The following is a 24,314-nucleotide window of genomic DNA, read 5'->3' as shown; positions in this document are numbered from 1 at the left end:
GTCAGAGATAAACTTGCTGTAAGTTCAACACAGAAACAATGTTAAATACATAATTATGTATATTGTTCTGTTACAGTCTATGCCTGTAGAGCAATGTGCTAGGGGACCATTATTTACACTCCAAGGTGGACTTCTAACACGTTACCAACAGCTCGATGCACCTCAGTGTACTAATATTACACACATTAATGCTTTCCTATTCAAACTAGTCTTCATGACAAATGATCCTCAAACACGAGACATCCTTTATCACTTACAAGTGGCAACAGCTAATCTTAATCATATTCATGTGAGTTGAAACCAAACCCTCAACATTAACATGTGCAGTGTTTATATGATGTGTTGTGTTTGTTACACAGCTGGATCTAACAGGAGAGTACTGTCCAACTTTCACTTTCACTGAATATTTACAAATATATAGACACATGGACCAAGTGTTCCATAATCCAGACAGTTTGTACTGCATACTCATCTCCCTAAACCATCACCTTCTTCCACTGTTAACAAATGAAGATCGTGGAGTTACCATTACTGAAATACCACCATGTTCATCGTAATCTTACACAACATTTCTCCACAATCTGTATATGCATTGGCTCTAATATAATATGCTGTGATTTATTTATTTATTATTTCTAGTATAAAAAAGGAAATCATTTATAAAATTAAAAGAACAAGACCTATCTACATACAGTAGCTATGTAGTTGATGTTTTGTACTGAGGCAAAGGGTTTGTCTCACCATGGTTGTTAGCTTGTAACTACCGTACTTATCCATATTGTCATCTTATCCTCAACTGACATGTCATTCAAATATGGAATATGCATGCGGTGCCTTATTATCTTCAAGTGTTTAATGGGTTTCTCTTGGAACCGTTTGTATTACTATAATCGAGTCCTTATAAATGGGCAGGTTTTCACTGCAAATTTGATGAATCCAATTTACATGTAGTTGTTTTTGAAATTATCATATTCTTGGTTTATTATTACTGTCAATTGTGTGTGTTAATGCTGTCTAAGATAATTGCTATCACTTTGCAACAGGTATAATTTATACTAATACCATGATATTAACACCAGCTATGCAACTGTAGTTAGCTAGCTACGTATTTATAGTAGTGGAAATGTCTCCACCGACTTGTACAGTCTATTATAGGTCATACACAACAATGCATATAATTATGAATGTACGTAGAAACAATACAAAACATTTTATTCTAAATAGCTATTCAAGCAGTAAATTGTACATACTGTACTCGCTCAGTTGCTATCCTCCACTTCAATAATCTATTATATAACCAGTCACTTGTGTGCAGTAATTGGGCACTGGCACTAAAGAATGCAGTGTCATAGATATGGTACACAGGTAAATGCAACCTTAATCCACATTAAAAGCTATATGCACTATATCACAAGAAAATGAGAAGCTCCATGTTTATTCATAATGGACAGAACCTAACGTATGAATGTATATATGTGCTTGTACAAATTGTTCAATTTATCAGTATATTTTTTTCAAACTAGAAGAGACAACCACACTGTAGCTAGGTAAGAAATTTTAACCACCGATCACAGCTTACAGGAATCTAACTCTTACATTTAAATTTTAGTTAATGATCTGCAGTTTGTGTGTTACAATGGTGTGTAGATGGAGATTCTTCTGCTAATATATGGAACATAATTATAATGTTGAACGGAATTACATTCTCTATTTAATGAATTTCATTCCAGCTCATAAAGCATAATTATAGCAGAGGCGGATCCAAGAGCTAACAAGGGGAAGGGCACAAACAGGCTAAGTTGTAGATGGTTGAAGAAAGCCAGATTCACTAGTTCGGTGATGCATCTATGAAGCAGCAAATAATCACCTTTTAGTAGTGTCTCACAGTTGATTTTTGCCATTTTGGCCTTTTTAGATGGTTGTGAAGTCATAAAAGTTATTTAAAAGGCTCTGAATGTCTTTAAACAAGCAACACGATAATTATTTTTAGAGGCGCTTAGTACGCACGAAGGTACTGGGTGGCAATTTCACTGCTAGTTTGACTTTGGTTTCTTTTAGTTTCAGGTGAATTTGTATTAAATATTAGTAAATGTGCATATTTTCATGTGTTGATAAACTAATCTTGGCCTGACACAAAGTTTAGTAGCTAGCTATTTTAATCAGAAGCATGGCTGGCTCCTCCACAAGGTGGAGGGGGGGGGGGATTTGCCCCAAATGCCCCATGCTGGATCCGCCATTGTATAGAACTTCTTGTAAACAACCATTTTGGCTATTACAATTGTGAATGAAACTACGTATGTACTTATATAATGTTGAAAGTTTTACTATTGTACTTAAAGATTGTTGCTGTTGAATGTTATACCATTATGGACTAATTGCTATAAATAAAGAGTTACTATATCCTGTAAATGGCTAACAATGAATCTAATTACAGTACTTTGCAAGGACGAATTAATATTTTCCCTGTTTTTTCATTCACTACAGTGCACATAGTGTGTACACACACACTGCACACACATAGTTACTACTACACCACTGCATTCAGTTAATCTCACACTCACTCACTCACTCACTCACTCACTCACTCACTCACTCACTCACTCACTCACTCACTCACTCACTCACTCACTCACTCACTCACTCACTCACTCACTCACTCACTCACTCACACACGCACACACACACACACACACACACACTCACACACACACTCACACTCACCCATGTGTGTCAGTATATTTGTATATGCGTGTGTGTGTGTGTGTGTGCATGTGTGCCAACTGTCCATATGTCATGCAACAGGTGAGATAAGACTTCAAGCATCCACACCTTCATCTGTGGGACATCATACAGCCTCCTAGTTGCAAATTACTACTCCTGCTCCAGGAGGATTTGCCTGTAGTGACTCATCGCACCTGACTAACACATAAGTATCCCTGTGTTGGTTTGCTAGGTAGGAGTAACAATACTAGCACAGTAGCCGAAGACTTTTGCATTGCTTTGCTTACTTTGTGTATGTGTGCATGTGTGTGTGTGTGTGTGTGTGTGTGTGTGTGTGTGTGTGTGTGTGTGTGTGTGTGTGTGTGTGTGTGTGTGTGTGTGTGTGTGTGTGTGTGTGTGTGTGTGTGTGTGTGTGTGTGTGTGAGAGAGAGAGAGAGAGAGAGAGAGAGAGAGAGAGAGAGAGAGAGAGAGAGGGAGAGGGAGAGGGAGAGAGAGAGAGAGAGAAGGGGGGAGCAATGAGATAAACAGGAAACACATTATATGTGTAGCTATTTTTTTGTCAAATGTGATCTATATCAGTTATTCTGTATTGTCTTCCTGGATACATCCACAATTCTCGCACATTATGCTCACCTTACCATATCTATTTCCACTATTATGACAGCCCTAGCTCGCTACTTATACCAGCAGTTGTAAATATTTCTGTTAATATAATCGGTTTGTAACTATTTTTTCCAGTGCTACAATCTATAGTGTTGTTATACGTAGTACTGCTTGGTTTAGTTCTAGTTAATTTTTAGTTCTCTTCCTGTAATTTTAGTTCCTAGTACCCTATCTTTAGTCAGCAGCTTCTAGTAGCTAGCTATCCCAGTTTTAAATACTCTCATAACATTAAATTTTAGCACCATGCAAGCGCATATTTATGCATTCAACATAATGTAATGTGTATTTTGACTAGCTATGTAGATTGCTTAGCTCTTCAGACTGGTGGCACTGTGTAACAAAGGACAATAAAATTAGCAGTAAAAATTATATTTCAATTTTACTTCAATTGCTAGTTTCCAAATGAACAAAAGCAAAAATAATAAAGAATGCCAGCTACCCTGCATGCATGTTAAGCAGATTTGTTGTTAACGCTTTCAAAGTAGCTAGCTATCACTTGCAGACAACAGCAGCTTCAAAGAAAAGTGCTAAATAGTTAGCAACACATGAACTCTATTTGGTGTATATGTCAGCTCTTTTAGGTCAAAACTTTGTATGAGCTAGCCCTTTCATTTCTAGTTCTTGAAGCAGCTAAAGTTCAAAAGATTTTTATAGTTTTAAACCAAAAGCTGTAACTAGTTAACCATTTTATCATTCGTTTCTATCATTGTAGCTAATCATATTAAATCACTTTTTTTTTCTTCTTTCGTTTTTAGAAGATGAATGATATGGTCAAAGTAACAACGCCTGGAACATTGAACATGGAATGCTATTATAAACATATCCTAATAATTGGTCAACCACATTATAATTTTCGTATGTAAAGAAAACGTGTGCTTATAATCTTATCATTACTGATTGTTTCTAGCTTATATGCTTCCGGTTGGTCAAAGTGTTAGTCTACTTCCTTTAGCGGTACGTGAACGATTTTTGGCGGAACTTCAAAGCGCATTTAAAAGTTTCGCGCTTGCGCCACAGCCACGCCCATTGTTTCTCTGTTTATTGTGGCAGAGTGGTGAGGTGTGGGCCGACATGGCAGAAATGTTATGGCTACCGAGCAGAATGTTACAGCAATGTCCTGTTTCAGAAGAGATAGATAGGCCGCTACATGCATATGCAGTATGTCCAACCATCTTAACCCCCGAAGAGCAGGCTGAGACAGAAATCGCGCTACGGCCAAAGTACTTGAAGGTAGTTGATCAAAGTGACATCCAGCAAATTGTTCGGTTTAGAGAGCAAGTAGAGGACGAAATTGAAGTGAGGGTTGCTATTTGGCGGCTGTGGCTGATTGATGCGTGGATGCCATATTGTCTTTCCGGTATAGGAACTGAAGGACCAGATAAGGAGAATGGGGAAAACATGTAATCGTCGACAAGAGTACGAGCAGTTAATTGAGCAGACAGAGAAGTAAGACTCACACATTACCAGCACGTACATTCAGCAGCGACCCCGCGGCAGCTTGGCCCGCGTGCACTGATCAGTTTTGGGAATTTGTTATTGAACCAGTTATGCTTAATTCTAAGTTAGAGCTTCAGTGGTCACTGGGCCATGCCCACTCCAAATTGACTCTTCTTGCTTTCCGTCCTGGCCAAACAAACTGCACTGTATATAACAAACTTTGCCATGCATGCAGGTGGGCAGCAAATTACTAATTCTATTGTGTTAATTAATTATAGCCGCTAGCTACTGCACAACTATAATATGTGCTTTGTACACTGAGATAAACGGGAAAACTATTGACAGGCTAACATAGATAAATTTTATCATGTAACTAGCACAGTCATCGCCTTCACCATGCATTTGTTAGCAAGTCCAGTATACTGTGATACTAAAAATTAATACGTTACTTTACAGAATAAAAAGGCTTTCTACACAAAAAGCTATGTGGATGGTGGATCGGAAACAGCGATTCAATTTGGAGTGGCTTAACGATTGGAGACATCAGGAACAGAATAGCTATAGACAGCTTGCCTTTTAAAGAAGTAGTCACTTTAACCATAACCTTTCTGTAACTCCGGCTCTGAGTTCTGTTGGTCAAAAAATGTATATCTTTGGCATTGACATTATAATTTTATAGTGCCAGTGTTAGTATGGAAATAATAGTGTAAGGCTTCATCGTGTAAAGGCATATATACAAATAGATGATTCCTACTCTACAATTTCAGCAATCTCAGGTTTAATAACTAATGATTAGGCTGTAAAACTTTTTACACATTATTCTTCATAGGACTTTGTATATTTTCGTGTACTCAACATTACATGTACTACACCTTACATTAGTCCACAACTCTCATATGGCTTCTAGAATCTGAAATCTTCATTTGTAAAAGTTTTCGTTCTTCACTCAGGAAAGTTGCTGTACATTTCTGGATCTAAGCATATCGCGATCTAATTATTCCTAATGCCACAATTTTTTTTGCTCTGGCATCTTGAAATCTTGCCATAAAATCTTTGAAGTTTTAGGAAAAGTTAAAGATATGAAATCTCGTATAGGGGTTTTACGAGTTACAAACCCCTGGAAGTATGACCGGTTTTGTGGTGGGGTGTATAGTTTTTAAGTGTTATGTATCTTATCTTAGAATAATTCCATACCGTAAACTTCTAAAAGCAAAAAAAATGTGTTAATATTAAAATGTAGCCAACAGTATGTGAAACGGAAACACATTACATGGGGATACCCTACAAAGGCATACTGTCTACAGCTATACTATACTGAGAAAGTACTACTTATAGTGTATCCAAGGAAGTTTGCAAATAATGTAATTTGCCACTGAACAATAGTCACGTAGTGATAGTGTTTATATGGGTGTATAAAGTTTCTTGCTTGAGTATTGGTGAATGAGAAAACAAGGTTTTCATCTGTATTGATGTATGGCATATAGTGTATAAGATTTAAATATGCTGCTATTATATGTAGTTTTTATTGATGCTGGCTTTCAAAGTTTCATAGTCCTTTTCAAAAATGAACTACTTGCTTGTATGCAAATGTATGGTGCTGATTTATAATTACATGAATGGTAAATGAGAGCAGGAATTTATATGGTGTGGCAGTGTCTACTACTCTGCTGTTGATAATTGTATAACTATTAGTGAAATAAATGAATTACGTACTATATACATGTACTGTTGAATTGTCTATGACCTGCTAAGCAAAAACACGTCCAGTGTATGCAATTCTGGTTTTGAAATAAATAAATGCCATGAGTAAAAAATGCATGTTACAAAAAAAACACTTTTTGTGTGCTTTAATTACTTCAGTAAACAGTGAAAGAAGACTTGAATAATTGATATACTAGTGGATTGACCTATTCTTTGAGAGTAAGAATACCAGATAATGCCAAAGCTTTAACAGTCCATTGGTTAAAAGAAGTTCGAGGAAAATGCAAACAAGTAGAGTTTTCACTCAGATGGTCACATATACCCTAATTGAAAGGCCAACTTCCCCATCTAAATTATGATTTCACTGGCCTCTTTAGAGTGATGCTGACGCATATCAGCATGGCCTCAGGTGCATTACTATCTACAGTGTTGGGACAGCTACTTTTTAAATGTAACTCATTACATATTGCATATTATTTACAACTGAACTACTTAGTAACAGTTACATATTATATTACCCATATAATAAAGTAACTATAATATATTACATATTATATTACTTTGTGTCCACAGCCTTAAGCTGTCACGTGTGAAACTACCACTTTATCACATGACATGATTGCGTTAATGTGCAAATCTTGGTTATAAGCAAGAAGCTGGTGAATAAGCTTCATTCAGTAGGCTTCGTTACTACGTAGTGGCTCAGTGGACAACTAACAAGATTAGTAACTTTGTTACTTAAAGTAATAATTTTAGACTCGTTACAGTAACTTCATTACTTAGGTAACATGTTACATTTGCAAGTAAAGTAACTTGAGTTATATTACCTGTTTTTACAGCATATTTCATTATATACTTATATTACTTTCGTTATCACAAAAGTAATACCTATTACGTAGCACACGTTACTTAATATGTAACGCGTTACCCCCAACACTGACTGTCTTAGAATTTTAATGAAACACTTCTCATTATCACTTTGTGTGCTACCTGTGTGTAGGACTTTTAATTGAAGTATTTAAGTGTTAAAATGGTTGGCTTATTTGTGAGTTACTGTAATGTCAGTATTGTAACTATGTATTGACAAAAGAATAGACTATGCAGAGTATGTGTTAGTACTGGTCTGATTATATTTACTTTAGAAAAATCCCCACCGAAGAATTATGGAGAACAGGAAGAATGCGTTTTGGTAATCGTCCATCAGAGGTGATACATGCATAATTGTGTGTGTATAATGGTGTAATGTGTTTTTGTTATCATTAATTATACTTTGCAGTTTTTATCTATTAGATTCTGATTTTCTTATCATTTTCAGGGAATCAATTTTCTGATACAGCATGGACTATTAAACAGGGCACCTGAAGATGTGGCCGTTTTCCTGTATGAGGGAGCCGATATACTAAATAAAGTCTCAATTGGTGAATACTTTGGATCAGCGTAAGGGAGATTACTGATTCAGAAGCCTTAGCTACCAATAATAACTGCAATGCAATTACAGGAAGGAATTCAACCAGTCAGTATTAAAATGTTTTGTACAGCTACTACAGTTCGAATTGATGGACCTAGTGAATGCATTAAGAGCGTACCTTAATAGTTTTGTGTTGCCAGGAGAGTCACAACAGATTGACCGGATGATGGAAATATTTGCTACTCGATATTGTTCTTGTAACCCTGGTATCTTTAGTTGTGCAGGTTAGTATAGTATTGTCCTAATTATTATACAGTACTAGTGTTATGTATTCAATCTTCATAGATACCTGCTATGTTTTGTCATTCTCGGTCATAATGCTCAATACTGGACTACATAATCCTAATGTTAAGGACAAGGTGTGCATGATATAGAATATAATGTGATTACATAATCAAGCATACTATCATAGCCTACTTTGGAGAGCTTTATTACAATGAACAGAGGATTGGACAATGGAAATGACCTGCCACAAGACCTTTTAACGGTTCGAACAAATATTATCTACATGATTTAATGGTATACAAAAACTCTTTTCAAACAATAGAGTTACTATGAATGCATTAAGAAGGAAGCGTTGCCTCGTCCCGAGGGTGGAAGTGATCTGGCAGAGACATTTTTTAGCCCAGACCACCAGGGGTGGCTGGTAAAGGAAGGTGGGAGACACAAGACCTGGAAAAAACGCTGGTTCATATTAACTGACAATTGTCTCTATTACTTCAAGTCTCCTCAAGTAAGGCTATAAAATCATCATAGTTAAGGTATGATTGTACTATCATTATAGGATAAAGGTCCTCTAGGGATTATTCCACTGGAGAATCTAAAGATCAGGGATGGCAGTGATTCCAAAAAGCCGGTACATTTGTAATTAGTGCTATGTAGGTCACAAATCACTGTTGAATGATTTCACTGCAGTTCATGTTTGAGATATTCCAGGAAAATATAGCAGGCATGAGCAGTTCTAGATCTGAAGGTGACACAATCAAGTCTTGCAAGAAGGATGCCAAAAAGGGTGTAGTAACAGGTGTGTGTAGACGTCTGTGTGTGTGTTTGTGTAGTGTGTATATATGTAGTGTGTGTGTTACCCACACTACCATTTTTCTCTTGGGTGGGTCTGGAGTACCTCCAGTAAATTCTAAATTCCCAGATTCTGGGGGTTGTTTGAAGGGTTACAAACAAGCTGCAAACAAGCAAGAGAAATCTTGTATGTACATTGCATGCTTTTTGTGATAGCTGCAGCGGGAACAAGGAATAAAAATGTTAATGGTTGTTTGCAACACATCAAAATATCCCAGAAACTGGGGCTTCAAATTGAAATGTTTATTGGAGCTACAACATACCCTTTCCCCCACACAAATACAAAATGGGAAAAGTGGTCTGGTCACAAGATTGTGTGTGTGTGAGTGCGTGCGTGTGCATGTGTGTATGCGTCATGTACATGTATGTTATGACACTGCTTTACTGTTTAGATTTACATAAATCTTCTTTACAGGTAATCATGATGTATACAGGATTCAAGCACAAAATGAGAATGATAAAGCACTCTGGATGAAGAATATTAAGGCTTGTATTCACAAAAGTCCAGTCATTGATCTTTTGCAACAACGAAGGCAAGCAGCATCTCTTTCATCTAAATCTTCTCAAACTATTGCACTGTAATGACCTTGAATTGGTTTATTCTTTTGTATTTGCATAACCAGCATGAACATTATATGACTGCTCTTTTATATGAATATTCACAAATTGTATACATTTTGATTTAGCTAATTTATTAATGACTACTCCATCCTACATACCATGGAGAATTATACAATTGGGCCGAGACTAATAGAAATATTTTAAAATTCTCATAGCTAAACCACAGAACTTGTCAATATCACTAACCACTGACACAGAAACTGCTATACACTTCTACAAAAGTGTATACAGCACAGTTTGCAATTGCTATCAGACTTTCTATTCTGGTCACTGTAATAATAATATCCCAATGCATATATACTGTGGTTTCAAGTAATACTTCAACAACTAGCATAATACTCATTGTGGTGGGATACATACACACATAATACGTATATGAGTCAGACGACATCTGTGAAAAGAGGTCTTGCAGCTTTTCCAAATACATGTACCCAGTAACTCATGACTTGTGAATAAGGTACTGTATGTACCTATTAATTTGGTCAGCATACTATTGTTTTGTGTAATTTCAAGGTGATAGGTTATAAAAACAAGGAGTCATATACTTGAAAATCAGGAAAGACTATAAGACTCTTTTTTGCATATCTGGTCACATAGCATTATTTGGTGTTCAGCTACAACAGCTATTATCATGTAAATTAGAGATGTACCAATACAGGCATTGGTATCAGCATCAGTGCCTATATCAATGGTATGTCAGTAATACAACTAACTGCAGATAGCACTGTTAGTTGTTGTAAGTTTCCAGTAGCAATAAGTTAGTTGGGCTAGCAAAGTAGCAAATACAAAACCTTTGTTACTCTTTTCCAAGTACATGTATTCCTACACTTGCTTTGTGTGTATTTTGCATATGAATCCTTTGTGATTAAATGATAGTGTAGTTATTACTCAAAAAGAAGCCGAAGTTTGTAATTATAAGTTTAAATGACGCTTGCAGTGATAAGGTAAATAGTTGTAGTTCCCTTACTATAAGTGCCTGCCTTTAGGCTTGAGTCAATTATGCTCAAAAATTTGTGCAGGAATTTCCCAACATTTTCACCTATTATGCTATTCAGTGTTTCTATTATGCATGCATTATGTTCCTAGGTTAACAGCATCTCTGCCATTTTAATCAGTGATTACTCTATTAGAGTATTTCACTAAAAAGTGACTGTTCTATTAGACAGTGGAGCACAATACATTTTGAGTGCAGTTTGAAACATCCATCTAGTGTGCTAGCATTATGCTGGCATAACACTAGCCTATTCTGCTGGTATATATGACATAGGCCTATCTGCCTTCCAGATGGATGATGAGTGCATATGACAAAAATCAATATGATGAGATTCTACTACTGTATGGCAATGTAGTAAAATTTTCCGAGTTTATCTCCGGCCAAAATTTGTACCTGCACAGTTTTGCTGCTCTTACTATCTTACTCAATTATGTGGCCCATTTGTGTAATGTTAGTCTGGGACATGAGAGCACTACAAAAGCTACACTGTATCATCTGGATAAGCACCAACCTATGATGCTTTTAATTTTACCTGTTATGCTATGCTATATGCCCAGTGCTCATGATTCAACCCATTGTGCCCATAACTCAACCTTATTTCCCATGTTTTTGCCCTTTCTAAATGGACAGTAACACTTTTGGTTGTAGGGCACTGCTTAAAAGTAAAAAAAAATGTTGTTGCAATAACTATTTGGCTGCTTTATGTATTCAAATGGCTACCTGCCTGCTCTACTTAAATATTTTACAATGAGTCAATGCATTTCACAGACAAGATTTTCTAGTTTACCATCATTATTCTGCATATTACGCACATATGCTACCATTATGCTTGATGCTTTGAAGCACCTATCATGCTCAAAATTATGCCAGCATAATAGGCTGTTGCCTATGAAGGCCCTACTTGCTCATCATTTCTCTGCATATAATCTCTGGCAGTATATATACATAACATTTAAAAAATAATTACAGTATTCAGAAATTTATAAGAAAGTACATGCAGATTATATTTGCAAATAGACCATACGAATTAGCTCACTACTCCACCAGTCTGTAGAGCTATTAACTGACTATACACAGTATGAGATGAGTTTAAAAAACCATAAGTAAACTTGTAATAAGCATGTAAGTTATGGCTTCCACTCATTATGGATACATACTGTATTTCAATATAAACATATTAGGTTACCATCAGCCAAATAATAAAGTACACAAAGTCCTGATATAATTATATTGGCTATTACAATGAACACATAATAGTACTGTCATGTTCTTCTCTTCTTCACTGGTATGTGTTCTCTTTGACTACCAGAGTGATGACGTTTACGAGTTAACTGGCTGGTGGAATGTGACCTGCTGTGATCGTGTGATGAATGATGATCGTGTGATCCATGATGTGACATCTGGTGGTCATGTGATCTGTCACTGTCATGACGACTGTGATGGTGATGTGGCTTATAACTAGACCCTCTCCTGATAGTTTTATCACTCTCAGAATGACTACGTGATCTTGATGTACTAAGTGTACTGTGTCTAACACGTGATGATAATTGGTGATGATAATTGTCCTTTGTTTCTTTATGATCGTCTTGATGACTGTGTCTTCTATTAAGATTAGTATGACAATTTTGATGGTCATCTTGATGATGGCTATTTGTTCTGTTTAAACCATGTTTACCATGGTGACAACTGTGACGGCTATCTTGATGGCTGCTATTTCTTCTTCTACTTGCATCTTGATGGTGGCTATTTCTTCTTCTATTTGCATCTTGACTATTTTCATGATGCTTTCTATCTTGATGATGCTTAGTATCTTGACGATGCTTACTACCTTGATGATGTTTAATACCTTGATGATGCTTACTATCTTGATGATGCTTACTATCTTGACGATACTTACTATCTCGATGATGCTTACTTTGTTGATTGTCTATACTATCAATTTGATGCCTGTCAGCTCTTCTCAGTAGATTAGACTGATTTTCTTTAAACACAGCATCTCCATTTTCACACCGATCATGTAATCCAGATACAGAAGGTATTTGCCTATCACCCTCCTCAGATACAATCTCACCTTCAGAGTATTCTATCACATCCTCGTTGTGATCATCATCCACCATTGACGTGCTATCAATACTTTGATCATCAGAACCAACTATTGCATCATTGGGGATATCACTGTCGCTATCACTCGCAGGACTCTTGTTGTCATCACAGTTACCAGTGCTCATTACATCATTGTGTAAGATGTCATCTGGTGTTCTATCATCATTGGAGTGGACTACATCATCAGTTTGTGTTTTACTACTGGGTGATAGAGGGGTTTGGGTACATGATGGTGATTCTTGCTGTGCTGAATCATTTTCAATTACATCATCACCATACTGCATTGCATCATTGTTATTTTCAGCTACATCATCGCTTGTTTGAACTACATAACCATCTGCTTGAATTGTATCAGTATGGATGACATCAGGACTCATGTTATTGGATAGTTCAGCCCAGACAGTCTCCTCGGCAACTATTGTGTCACTACCAACTGATCCTTCGATGTTAATATCTGGTGAAGAAGATGAATCACTTGACACCTCTTCTATGTGCTCATCATTTTCTTTGTGCACAGACTGACTGGACAATAACTGGTCCACAGGTGGTGCTTGAGTGAGGTGTGGTTTATTAGTTAAGTCGACTGACACCTGCTCTACTTGTCCATCCTGTTCTTTGAGTACCACTAGACTGGGTGACAACTGCGGTGGCTGATTAGGTTGGCTATTACTCATTGAATCGGTTGATGCCTGCTCAATTCGTTCTTCATGTTCTATTATCTGACTGGATGATACCTGGTTTAAAGGCGGTGCTTGGCTATGGTGTGACTTATTCATTGGAGCAATGATCTGAGTTGAGCTGTCACTTAAACATCTGATTGGTTGGTTTAAAGTTGAATTGTGTGCTGTCTTGGATGGACCAGCAACGTCATCACAGTGATGAACACTATTGACATCATCACTATTTCTGATAGGATGATTACAATTTAAACTAACTAGAGAAGTAGCATTTGGCTTGGTAATAGAAACAGAAGTGTTAGAACAAAGGCCATTATCATTTTGTTTGACTTGGTGCAAATTTTGCAAATTATTAGCAGCAGTAGATTGAGACGAAACACCAGAAGTCATGACAGTAACTTTCTTCTTGGCTCTCCTACCACCACGTCTTTTACGAGGAGTGTCCAACCTGTAGAGGAAATTGCAGTTATTTTGAGTCCTGGAGGTCCGGTAGTGTTTTATAAACACTGCATTAATCATTATGAAAGTTAAAATTGGTTACTTAAAAAAAAACCAGGCACCCAATTAAATGCTGCCACCCGCTATAAATTTAGTTTATGGAAATATTACATACGTACAATGTTAGTTAATTGATTATTTTGTAATTCACAAAAAGAATATTATTACTATGTATAATGGTATTCAGTGGCTGATTTAGGGGGATGTCAAGGTTCCCCTTTGAAAAATGATTACACAACAGTAAAATATTTTAATTAATTATTGCAGTATGCACCTACATGTAATAAGTGATGTGCATGCTCAGCACTCTGTAAATAGACTCTATAAATATTTATTTTACAGATAATTTCACACTAAAATTGTTGCCAAATACAGTCTCAGAGCATCTAAACTTCAAAAATTTCCTGGGAGGGCATACCTGCCCAGACCCCCATGTCAGTGCATATGTCCACCTTTTAAACTGGAAACTCCTTTTATAAATTCCTAGATCCGCCACTGGTATGACATATTACTCTGTGGGAAAATCCCTACATTGGCATGTTATCACTCTTCAATGCTAAAATACATGTTGTAATAGCATCATACCCATATCTTGTTTCACCGCTTTTCATAGCTTGGATTCCTGCTTCACTTTTAACCATTAATCCCACATGTAATTTTAAGGAATACGTAATTACACAAAACCATTTAAAATGGCCTGTCTAGTCAGACTAGATAATTAGCCTAAAGTTATATACCTAAAGAAAGTTTATTCATTGGGCTACTTGAGGAAGCCTAAATAACCACTGTAACATCAGAGGCTTACTTGTTATGGAGCAATGGAAAATGGCGGCTTAATTTTCCATTATTTCTCAATACTCGTGACGGCAACCATATTAACAATTAATTAAATCACGTGAGCTATATATGGCGTGACTCGCCATTGAATGGGTAATCGCCTTGTGTTATTTCACACAAGTAGGAAGGAGTATTAACCATTTTCTAAAAGTATGTAAGGGGTTTATGTGCTTACTTTGCATAACAATAGTTTCAGGGCAAGTTTTGGCCCCATGCTTTCGTGCTAGAGTAAACCCCTAAGTACCATTTTAATCCTAAGTTAATTACGAATAAAAGGGGGTTGATTACGTAGCCATAGGGAAAACAATTCGTAAGTTACAGTGCTTTTTTTACAGCCATGCGTAAATGCCAATTTATCGGCGTATGCGGGTTTAAGGATTAAATCAAGAACTATAGTATAGAGCTATGATATAACAAGTGTAGTCTTGCTAACCAGACCACTTTTTCTATTGTCATTGGGTCAGGAATAGTGATACCACGATTTGATATCACGATTATCACGATATCATGGGATTTATATCATGATAATCACAATAACAAATATATATTAAATGAATTAAACATGTTAATGTTTTCACAGGGCAAGTTTATTCAATCAATTTATAACAATGATTTGACAAAGTTTACACTAGTTTTTCACCATGCTATCGTCATAAGAATTTGAGTCAGATCTATAAGGGATGTGGTCACTATGATCAATCATTAATGCCACATGAAAACAGGTAGGATTGGCAGATAGATCACCTGAGCTATCTCATCATCACTCTTTCCCACACCCTCATCACCTTGTCCAGTTATTGAGGGGAATGGTCATTGTGCTTGACTGCTATAACTGCATATAAGGGATGTGGTCACTGCCTTTGGTCATTATGAGTTCATCAAGGCCATGGCCACTGTGTTCTAATTTCAGTAGCATGTACCCAAGTACATACTGGATGTCTCACATCTTACAGTAGTCGTAATCCTTTTGTGGCATTCACTCCTTAAGGACTGTGCTCATACGGAAAATTAATGCCTCAGAATGGTTTGGTTGTGAAAGATGATGACCAGCATGACTAAAGATAAAAGGCACAAAGAGCAGGGACTCGTTGGAACCCTAAAAGACAAGTGCCAGATGTGAGTAAAGTAGTGTGGCAGGTGAATGGCGTGTCATTTAGCCTTACGAATGTGGTGCAGGCAATGAAGGAAGCTATGTAGTAGACCAAAAATTCGGTTTTTTGAAAAGAAATTTACAATAATATTTGTGTTTCTGTTAAGGTTTTATTCCAGTATTTATTTTATTTATTTTTTACTAAATTTTTGATGTTACATAGCTCTATTTATTATTTTATCTTTGGGGGGGGAGCAAAGCTGATTAAGCCCAGGTGCTTTTCGTCCCATGTGATACTTCTATGATGGCAGCTTTGGTGGGCACCGGGGGGCTTGATATATGAATCATTTAGTGTTTCCCTTAAGAAACTTATCTTAGCCTAAAAGCTGCTATATATTTTGGTACGCACACACACACACACACACACACACACACACACACACACACACACACACACACACACACACACATGCACGCACAAGCACGCACAAACACACACACACGTATGTATGTATGTATGTATGCATGCATGCACCCACCCACCTACTCACCAACACCACACTCATACATAAAGTCAAGGCAAAGCCTTTGACTAGTACTGTATGGTCACGCCTACCCAGTGAGCCAGCACAGGAACACATTTGTGCTACTCATGTGTAAAAAGTTAGTGTAGGAGTCAGATGATGAGTCAGACCTTTGTGAGACATGGATATTTGGCATTTGCTTCCCTAGTTAATATGTGATATACAGGTAATAAAGTAAATGTAGTACGTACAGTATAAGAGACCAAATTATACATACAATTGTGGTTGACAACAAAAACCATTTCACATGTGCATTCTGTAAGGCAGACTTGGGGTTGTTACTCTAAAATTATTATAACTCGTTACATATTAACGGTTCCTTCTATGCCTTGTAACGTACTACACTCCCAGAAAAAAGTAAAAATGAGTTACACATTACATGTGGATGTAACGTTTGTTCTATAAAGTAAGGCCAACTTTCTAAATACAAGCCCCCAGCCTAGAAGTGACATGAGCAGGCATGTGTTTCTCTGGTAAAGTTCAGCAACAAAAACATAGTATGTATCTCTCATACACTATCACTATTTATTTAAGCTTGCAGTGCTCTCTGCAGTACAATCTGACCCTATCACATGTTGGATGCAATGCACACTAAACATTACAATTTTGAATGTAATATCCTTTGTAGAACTTTGCACGGGAGAGATAAAAAGGAAAAGTGTACTTTAAATTTCACAAAGTACACTCTCAGCCAGCCAAAAGTGCTTCATCTACCACAAAGAGTGCTTTATTGCAAAGCAAAGAATGCATTATTGAATGAATAAAGCACTCTTTGTGGTGCAATAAAGCACTATTTGTGGGCAATAAAGCATAGTTGCCCACGTGCTCTAGTGCAGGCTAATAGCCTGCAGGACTCATGCCAGTACGACTAATCGCCCAAGCCAGTGAAGGCTGATAGCCTCACTGCGCTGAGTGATCAATCATCCCAGCCAATATGAGTTCTACCACTGGATTGCTTTTATAGACATATCTAAATGCTTTGATGATGGGTGGGAGAAGGTAACGCTGCTGCTACGTTTGTTAATGTAAACGGACAAGTCCTGGAGGTATCACGGAAATATTTCTAAATGTGACTCACGATAGAATTGATTGTGAGTTGCGAGCAAAACCTGCCAAAATACGTGATGAACGTCTACCATGCCAAACTATGGTGAAATATGCATGAGTTACTTTGTTAAACTAGTTTGTGTGCGTTCAGGCTGCTAATAATTCGTGCAACAAGTGTTAACTAGTGTATGGTGAAACTACACAAGTAGAAAGTTCCATAAATCATTTAAAGCATTGCCTTTCTCGTGCTATATGAAAAATAAAGTACTCGGTGCTCGGCCTCGATGCTAATAAAGCACTCAGCTTCGCCTCGTGCTTTATTAGCATCTCGGCCGCACACCTCATACTTTATTTTTCATATAGCACTAGCGGCTATACTTTAACATATACTTATATACTAGTATTTTAAAATTGTTAATTTAAAAATGAAGTAGGGATCTTTGCAATAAAAAGTAGTGAAATAAGAGATGAATGATGGTATTATAGCATAGCTCAGTGGGAAAGTTCCTAATTTGGCATTAAGCAAAATAATTGTTATAGCTAATGTACATGCCAAAGTAGGGACTTTCCCATTGAGTTACACTGTAATAGTAATACTAGAGTTGTACAGATAATCAGATCAGCAATCAGTAGAAGCTGATAATTAGCTGTTTTTACCATAATCAGAAATCAGTTGTAATGAGCTGTGGCCAGCATATTCAGCTTCAGCAGCTGCAGTACCACTGGAGGGCTAATGTCAAAGGCTCTGATATTTACTTAGATAATTTATTTATGTTTTGTGGTAACCACAAAGATAAACAGTGATGGTTCAGACCCTAGCCCACTTGTCTGACTAGCAACTTTGGATTGAGGTAAGTGTACAATTTCACAGCATTGGCTTTACTAGCTCAACTTTTAGTAGAATATGCACAAGTATAACTTGTTGAGACCTACAATCGGGTATTGGTTAACTATTGGTAAAACAGAAGTAAATCGGATATCGGTTTTCCCTAAAAAGTAGGAATCGGTACAACTCTATGTAATACCATCATTTATCTCTTGTTTCACTACTTTTTATTGCATAGATCCCTACTTCATTTTTAAATTAACAAATTTTAAAAAATGCTAGTTTGTTTAGTTTTTGTTGTAGCACAGCTAGCTACAATGTACTTGTGACTGTTGTATTAGAGTATATCTCGCGTCAGCCAAGAGTATGCAGCTAGCTAGACCAATAAGGGGTAAGATCATCTTGTTTACTGTTAAGTAAACAGCTAGATTGTTACGAAAGCGTGGTCTCCGTACTCTATCATTATTAGTCCACCTGATCTTTAATTGATGGATGAGGTCGTGAACCTATCGCAAATGGGATCTCAATCGCGAACTTGCAGATATCTAGCTAATATATCTCTTATAGTAGTGTTGGGACTGAAGCGTTTCTGAAATCCAGCTCTGAAATAATTCTGTGGCGTCTATATATGCTGCTGAAAGAAAGTGTTGGTACGGAAAATTAATGCTTCGGTATGGATGAAGGAGAAGACAAGCAGCCTGATTGAAGATAAAAGAAAAGACAAGGCGCAGAGGGCATATACTCGGTAGAATCCCAAAAGGCACATCCAACTGTTGAGTTTGTTATTGTGGCGTAAAATGGTGGCCATACGCTGCTTCGTTTGGCCTCTAGCCTTGTGACTGTGGTCAGTGAGGCAGTCAGGCAGTGAGACTAAAATTTGAGTTTTGGTGATTTTTAAAAATTCTATATCCGACCACCTGTAAGTGTTTTGTTATATTTAATGCTGTATTATGGACTAGTACTATTCTGTAAAGGTGGTTTTCGTTGTGTAAAGTGTCTCTAGGATGATTTTTAAAGGCAGAAGGGTGGCGTGCAAAATTTTCAGGGCGATCCCTACTTAAATGGTACTACCATACCGCTTGATTACTTGTTACTCTGTCATGTGATGCTTTATATTACTTATTACTATTACCCCCAACTCTATCCACATGTAACAGAGTTATATGTGCACACCTTTCATGGAATCAAACATGTCACAAACAATATATTTTAATAAAGCAATATTATTCTTATAGTGCATTCAGCAAACCAGCAACGACAAATCGATTATTTTACAAAATGAAATGGAAAAAAAGACATAATATATTATACGGTTATATGTGACTGTTTTAGTAAAAACCCGCACATATACCACACCAATATACTTTTCAAAACAAAACGTACTCTGGAGAACAGTTGATGAAATAACACATGGTATAAAAAGAAAAACTATATTTGTGCCGATACTTAGTGAAGCAAGTTTTATGTGTGCTCCTTGTGTCTGTTTACAGTGCTGTAGGTGTAAACAACATTTTCATCATCTCATGCATTTGCATGAGTGAACACAGAGCTAAAACCAAACTTTGGTGGATTGGAAAAAACTGTGCTGGCCAATAAATGTACATGATATGAAGCTATGAAATGAAATAACAAAGTGACCTTTAATTAATCTATTAATATGACCTTTAATTAATGTATTAATATGAAAAGGAAACAAGGTGGTGACAATGACTGTGGTGGTGGTATGACAACTCAGTTTACAGTGCTTCATTTAGGGAGGGGTGGGGGGCACTTGGGTGAGGGTGCAAGTGCCCCCCACCTTTCACAAACTCCTGCCCCCTTAAATTTAAGGAATAGAGTACCTCAGAATGCACCAAAAGCGATCTACGAGAGTCTAAAATCCAAAAATTTCCTGAAGCAGCACATCATTCTCAAGTACCCCAGAATCCACCAGAAAGCAACATTTAGAAGAGTCTAAAATACTAGAGTTGCATGTCACTTTCTCAGGTACCTGAGAATCCACCAGAAGCAATCTGAGAGTCTAAAACACAAAACTTTCCTGCCCCCAGATGCCATGGATGTAAAAGTATGTACACAGATGTTTACACTATTCCCCCCTTACTCCAACAAAACTGTATTTTGCTGTAAAACTGTATCTTGTACAGTGTTATATCTCAGTAACAATACACGGTATACAGAGATGATAGTTGCCTACCTTGTCTGTAGCATGTTGATTTGATCGTTCTTAATGGTTAGCTCAGTTTTAGCAGTTCTGAACAGGCTGGAGATGTTCTTCTTCAAACTGATGTTCTGGTCTAACAATTGCTTCACCTGTTGCAACAAATAGTAACACTAATGTGAAGGATTAACACAATACAATCAATGGATACACTGGACTACACTACACTACACACATATACACATGCACACGCACTCACATATACATACACGTACACGCACACACGCGTGCGCGCACGCATGCACCTACACATACACACACGCACACATATGCGAGCACGCGCGCGCACACACACGTGCACGTATATGCACACACATACACATGCACCCACACATACATACACCTGCACACACACACACACACACACACACCTGCACACAAATACACACACACACCTGCACACACACACACACACACACCTGCACACACACACACACACACACACCTGCACACACACACACACACACACCTGCACACACACACACACACACACACCTGCACACACACACACACACACACACACACACCTGCACACACACACCTGCACACACACACGCACGCACGCACGCACGCACGCACGCACACACACACACAAACTACAATAATTGACTGCAGGGCCAATAGCGCACTATTCAAGTGTACATGATTGAGTCAGTGTTGGCAAAATTTTCTGGGAACAATACTAGTATCCTGCAGGAGGCATGTCTCACAGGTGAAGGTGTGGGCACCCGAAGTCCCTCATCCTCTGTGTGATACACGGACAGTTAGCATTTTGGAGCAACTCAAGTAAACTCAAGGACATAACAACAACAACAACAATGACAATGACAATAGTAACAGCTGCATTTCACCAAACACACATGTATGTACACATGTACATACGCATGCATGCATGCACATTCCAGACAAACAGACAGACAGACAGACACGCACGCACGCACGCATACACACACTACACACTAGCCTGTACACACCTGTAACTGTAATTCCATCACTTGTCCTTCCCTCTCTTTCAACTGTTCCTGCAACTAAAACATTATACCATTCAACACCACTGGGGATATGGACAGAAATGAGCAATATCCGCAATGACATTTTTTGATGTTGCGATTGCAAATTTTGATGTCATAGTTGACCAAATGGCCATGTTATTGCGGGGGCTTTAGAGATTTTGGTACACAGTATTTGAAATGAATGATGTCTGTAGTTTTTTTACACATGGAACTACGAGATAATAAAGGTAAGAAGTAGTACATGTACCGTGACAATGCAAACGCGTTCCAACAAGGAAAGCAAACCGAAAATTTTAAATTCGCGCACACATAGGCTTATTTGTATTGCATTATATACTATAAGCCTCAACTTCACCCTTTTTCGGATTTATAAATGCCATCATAGGGAAACACTATCTTCCATGTACAAAGTCCCAGCACTACGACGGCCATTTTATTTTGTGACATCATAGATAATACACAGAAATGTCATTGCGGATATCGCTCATTCTTAACATAGATACACAGTATGCTTAATCATCACCAGAATACATTGGTGATATAAAACGTGTCTTAGTCTCAGTGTACTAACCCCTGGGAACGTTCTGATTATTTAGTAAAGTGATTGGAGTTTACAACAAATCCAGTGCTTTAATCTGTGGAATGAAATAACTAGCTGTAGGGCAAACCGAGATGTACATTGATTGCTCTGCTCTGCTGGGATGTTTTTAAACCAGGCATGCGCCAGGCTGTGGGTGCACACTTAAATTGTTTTTATAAAGTGTGTGTGTGCCTGTCTATCTATGCTTACATACATTTATCAACTGAAAAACAATGCTGCAGGTCTCGTAGGCTAGCAGAGATACAGTATCCCTTCAAGTTGGAAGGAAGGGGTAATGTCACATACTTACACGATAACAATGAAGGGTAACCTTGCAGTTTTCTCAAGTGAGATAAACAGACTACAAAGAAGACACTTCTGTGCATCATTTGTAGGTTAAAGTGGTTACAATTGTGCATAGCAACATAGAGCTCCACCACGGCCCCACACTGCTCATATGCATCAACATTTCAATGACTTGGAACACTAGATTTTGCTATCAAAATCAGCCAGTCTACCACTTTGCCCACAATTGATATTCTATGTAATACCAATAAACAAGGAACTTGGAAATGTAACTGTGTTTACAGCATACAAAAACACTTTAGTACAGTTTTTGATTACACATGCAGATTACCACTCTTAATTAAATTCTATAGCCGTATCACGATAAGCATTGCACTATTGTATCATATCACCATCATGACATATATACTGTGGCATCACTATAATATTTATGCCAATATTGAAATTTATTAGGGTATTTCACTTGCGTACTCGCTTCTACTTGTGCAGAATGCACAGTAAACAATAGGGGAGCAAAGAAGTCTTACGAGTACACTTTGCAGATTATTTTATGAGCATCCAGCAGTAAATTACTCTCATAGCTACGTAGTCATCTTCTGAAAGCATTTTTGTCATGATCTTGCAATTACTATTTTGTTCATCACCTTTAAGGTTCTCAAAATTCAGTACACAAACAGACAGAACTAAAATTACTGTATTTGTAGATTTCAGCATATTTAATGGATTTCTAATTGGATTTCTCAAGAGTCCCAGTTCGTGAGCTACCCATTGGCATCAGATCTCTGAGATTTAGTCAATAGCCGAACTCCCTATGCATCTCAGTAGTTACTTCCATACTGCCTGTTGACACTTGCAAAGAATTTTGATCGTTGACATCTTGCTTGATTGTCAACCATAAAATTTAATAAATTTCTCGTGTCGCTAAAAGTTTGCTTTCAAGTGCTTGATCGCCACTTTTGTGGACGTCTTGATCGTTTTCATTCACTGTGCAAAAGCCCCTTGATTGGGTCTTGATCCCGGTCATAAGTGCTCCAACGGACGGAAATATAAGGCCAGGCAAACTTGATTACTTGTTTCTCATCCACAAAAATTTGGATTTCCCAAGTGGGAGTCATTTTTAATTATTCATTATTAAAGAAAATACTCTAAATCAAGCTACAGAGGTTGACTAAAGCCTTTTAAGAACTAGTACTTATGTTTTACCACCGTTTCTGAGGTGCAAGTGACATTTGCTGTGCTGTAAAATGATAGCCAGCTTCCTTAGCATTAAAATACTCATGCACGTGTTTGAATAATAGCAATAATGAAATTAGAGGCGGTGGAGTAAAAAGGGATGCGGGTGGGGATGAGAAACAATTAATCAAGTTTGCCTGGCCTAAGTGACTACCCTTTGACTAATTACTTTAAAAAATATACTCATCAACTGTTCAACAGCAGACAACATCTGACTCAGTTTGTACTGGGGGCGTTGGAAAATGTTTGTGCAACTGTACTTCTTTGGAGGTGATACAGTCACGGCACGCTCACCTCAACATAGGATAAACTGTAATCGCTAACAGATCGTGTGGAAGAGAATAGTTCGTCTAGGTCTTCGTAAATATCCACTTTTTCCATTTCATCTTCCATGGGGTGTGGTGTGGTGCTCGGGCAGCTCCTTCCCCTGTCGTACTACGTGTCCTTTAGTCGAGCCTTTTATTTTATTCCTTGCTGTTCCTTTCCCGCGTGCGCTTTATATCGAGACATTAAATAGGCGCTGGTGCATAGGGAGAACTGCCATGTGCAATTGGGCATACGGATGCAGCTAAAAGTAAGTGGAGTACATTATATGAGCAAAGCTGTATGGTGTGATTGGA

General features: G+C 37.6%; 2 protein-coding genes and 1 long non-coding RNA gene across 3 annotated transcripts; 2 read left to right on the top strand and 1 right to left on the bottom strand.

Moving 5' to 3' along the window:
* Positions 1 to 1,980: 1,980 nt before the first annotated feature.
* LOC136253453 (uncharacterized) lies at positions 1,981 to 4,261 on the top strand. Its single transcript, XR_010700140.1, has 3 exons — positions 1,981 to 2,064; positions 2,803 to 2,953; positions 4,140 to 4,261. It is a non-coding gene; the product is annotated as an uncharacterized lncRNA (long non-coding RNA).
* A 158-nt stretch (positions 4,262 to 4,419) lies between these two features.
* On the top strand, positions 4,420 to 9,773 carry LOC136253452 (cytohesin-3-like). Its single transcript, XM_066046138.1, has 11 exons — positions 4,420 to 4,680; positions 4,748 to 4,830; positions 7,665 to 7,728; positions 7,838 to 7,959; positions 8,021 to 8,214; positions 8,276 to 8,349; positions 8,403 to 8,477; positions 8,538 to 8,723; positions 8,775 to 8,846; positions 8,906 to 9,014; positions 9,483 to 9,773. Exons 1-11 carry the CDS (start codon positions 4,456 to 4,458, stop codon positions 9,647 to 9,649), a joined length of 1,371 nt encoding a protein of 456 aa, XP_065902210.1. The 5' UTR covers positions 4,420 to 4,455; the 3' UTR covers positions 9,650 to 9,773.
* A 2,049-nt stretch (positions 9,774 to 11,822) lies between these two features.
* On the bottom strand, positions 11,823 to 24,194 carry LOC136253209 (GATA zinc finger domain-containing protein 14-like). The gene is made up of 4 exons (XM_066045837.1): positions 23,989 to 24,194; positions 21,537 to 21,590; positions 20,539 to 20,654; positions 11,823 to 13,910 (listed from the first exon to the last, which is right to left on the bottom strand). Exons 1-4 carry the CDS (start codon positions 24,085 to 24,087, stop codon positions 11,945 to 11,947), a joined length of 2,235 nt encoding a protein of 744 aa, XP_065901909.1. The 5' UTR covers positions 24,088 to 24,194; the 3' UTR covers positions 11,823 to 11,944.
* Positions 24,195 to 24,314: the final 120 nt, after the last annotated feature.

This window comes from Dysidea avara, chromosome 4, assembly GCF_963678975.1.
Source record: "Dysidea avara chromosome 4, odDysAvar1.4, whole genome shotgun sequence".
In the NCBI taxonomy this organism is placed as follows: Eukaryota; Metazoa; Porifera; class Demospongiae; order Dictyoceratida; family Dysideidae; genus Dysidea; species Dysidea avara.
The sequence above is the reverse complement of the archived record's forward strand: the minus strand, read 5'-3'. Positions and strand labels throughout refer to the sequence as shown.

What these genes read in the sequence shown, in the direction of transcription:
- LOC136253452 (XM_066046138.1), top strand. Translation starts at nt 4,456, where the DNA reads ATGGCAGAAATGTTATGGCTACCGAGCAGAATGTTACAGCAATGTCCT. An exon ending in ATCCTAATGTTAAGGACAAG is followed by an intron (nt 8,350 to 8,402) that starts GTGTGCATGATA and finishes ATACTATCATAG; the next exon opens with CCTACTTTGGAGAGCTTTAT. An exon ending in GCAGTGATTCCAAAAAGCCG is followed by an intron (nt 8,847 to 8,905) that starts GTACATTTGTAA and finishes ATTTCACTGCAG; the next exon opens with TTCATGTTTGAGATATTCCA.
- LOC136253209 (XM_066045837.1), bottom strand. Translation starts at nt 24,087, where the DNA reads ATGGAAGATGAAATGGAAAAAGTGGATATTTACGAAGACCTAGACGAA. An exon ending in TGATGGAATTACAGTTACAG is followed by an intron (nt 20,655 to 21,536) that starts GTGTGTACAGGC and finishes TTGTTGCAACAG; the next exon opens with GTGAAGCAATTGTTAGACCA. An exon ending in ATCAACATGCTACAGACAAG is followed by an intron (nt 13,911 to 20,538) that starts GTAGGCAACTAT and finishes TTTCCTCTACAG; the next exon opens with GTTGGACACTCCTCGTAAAA.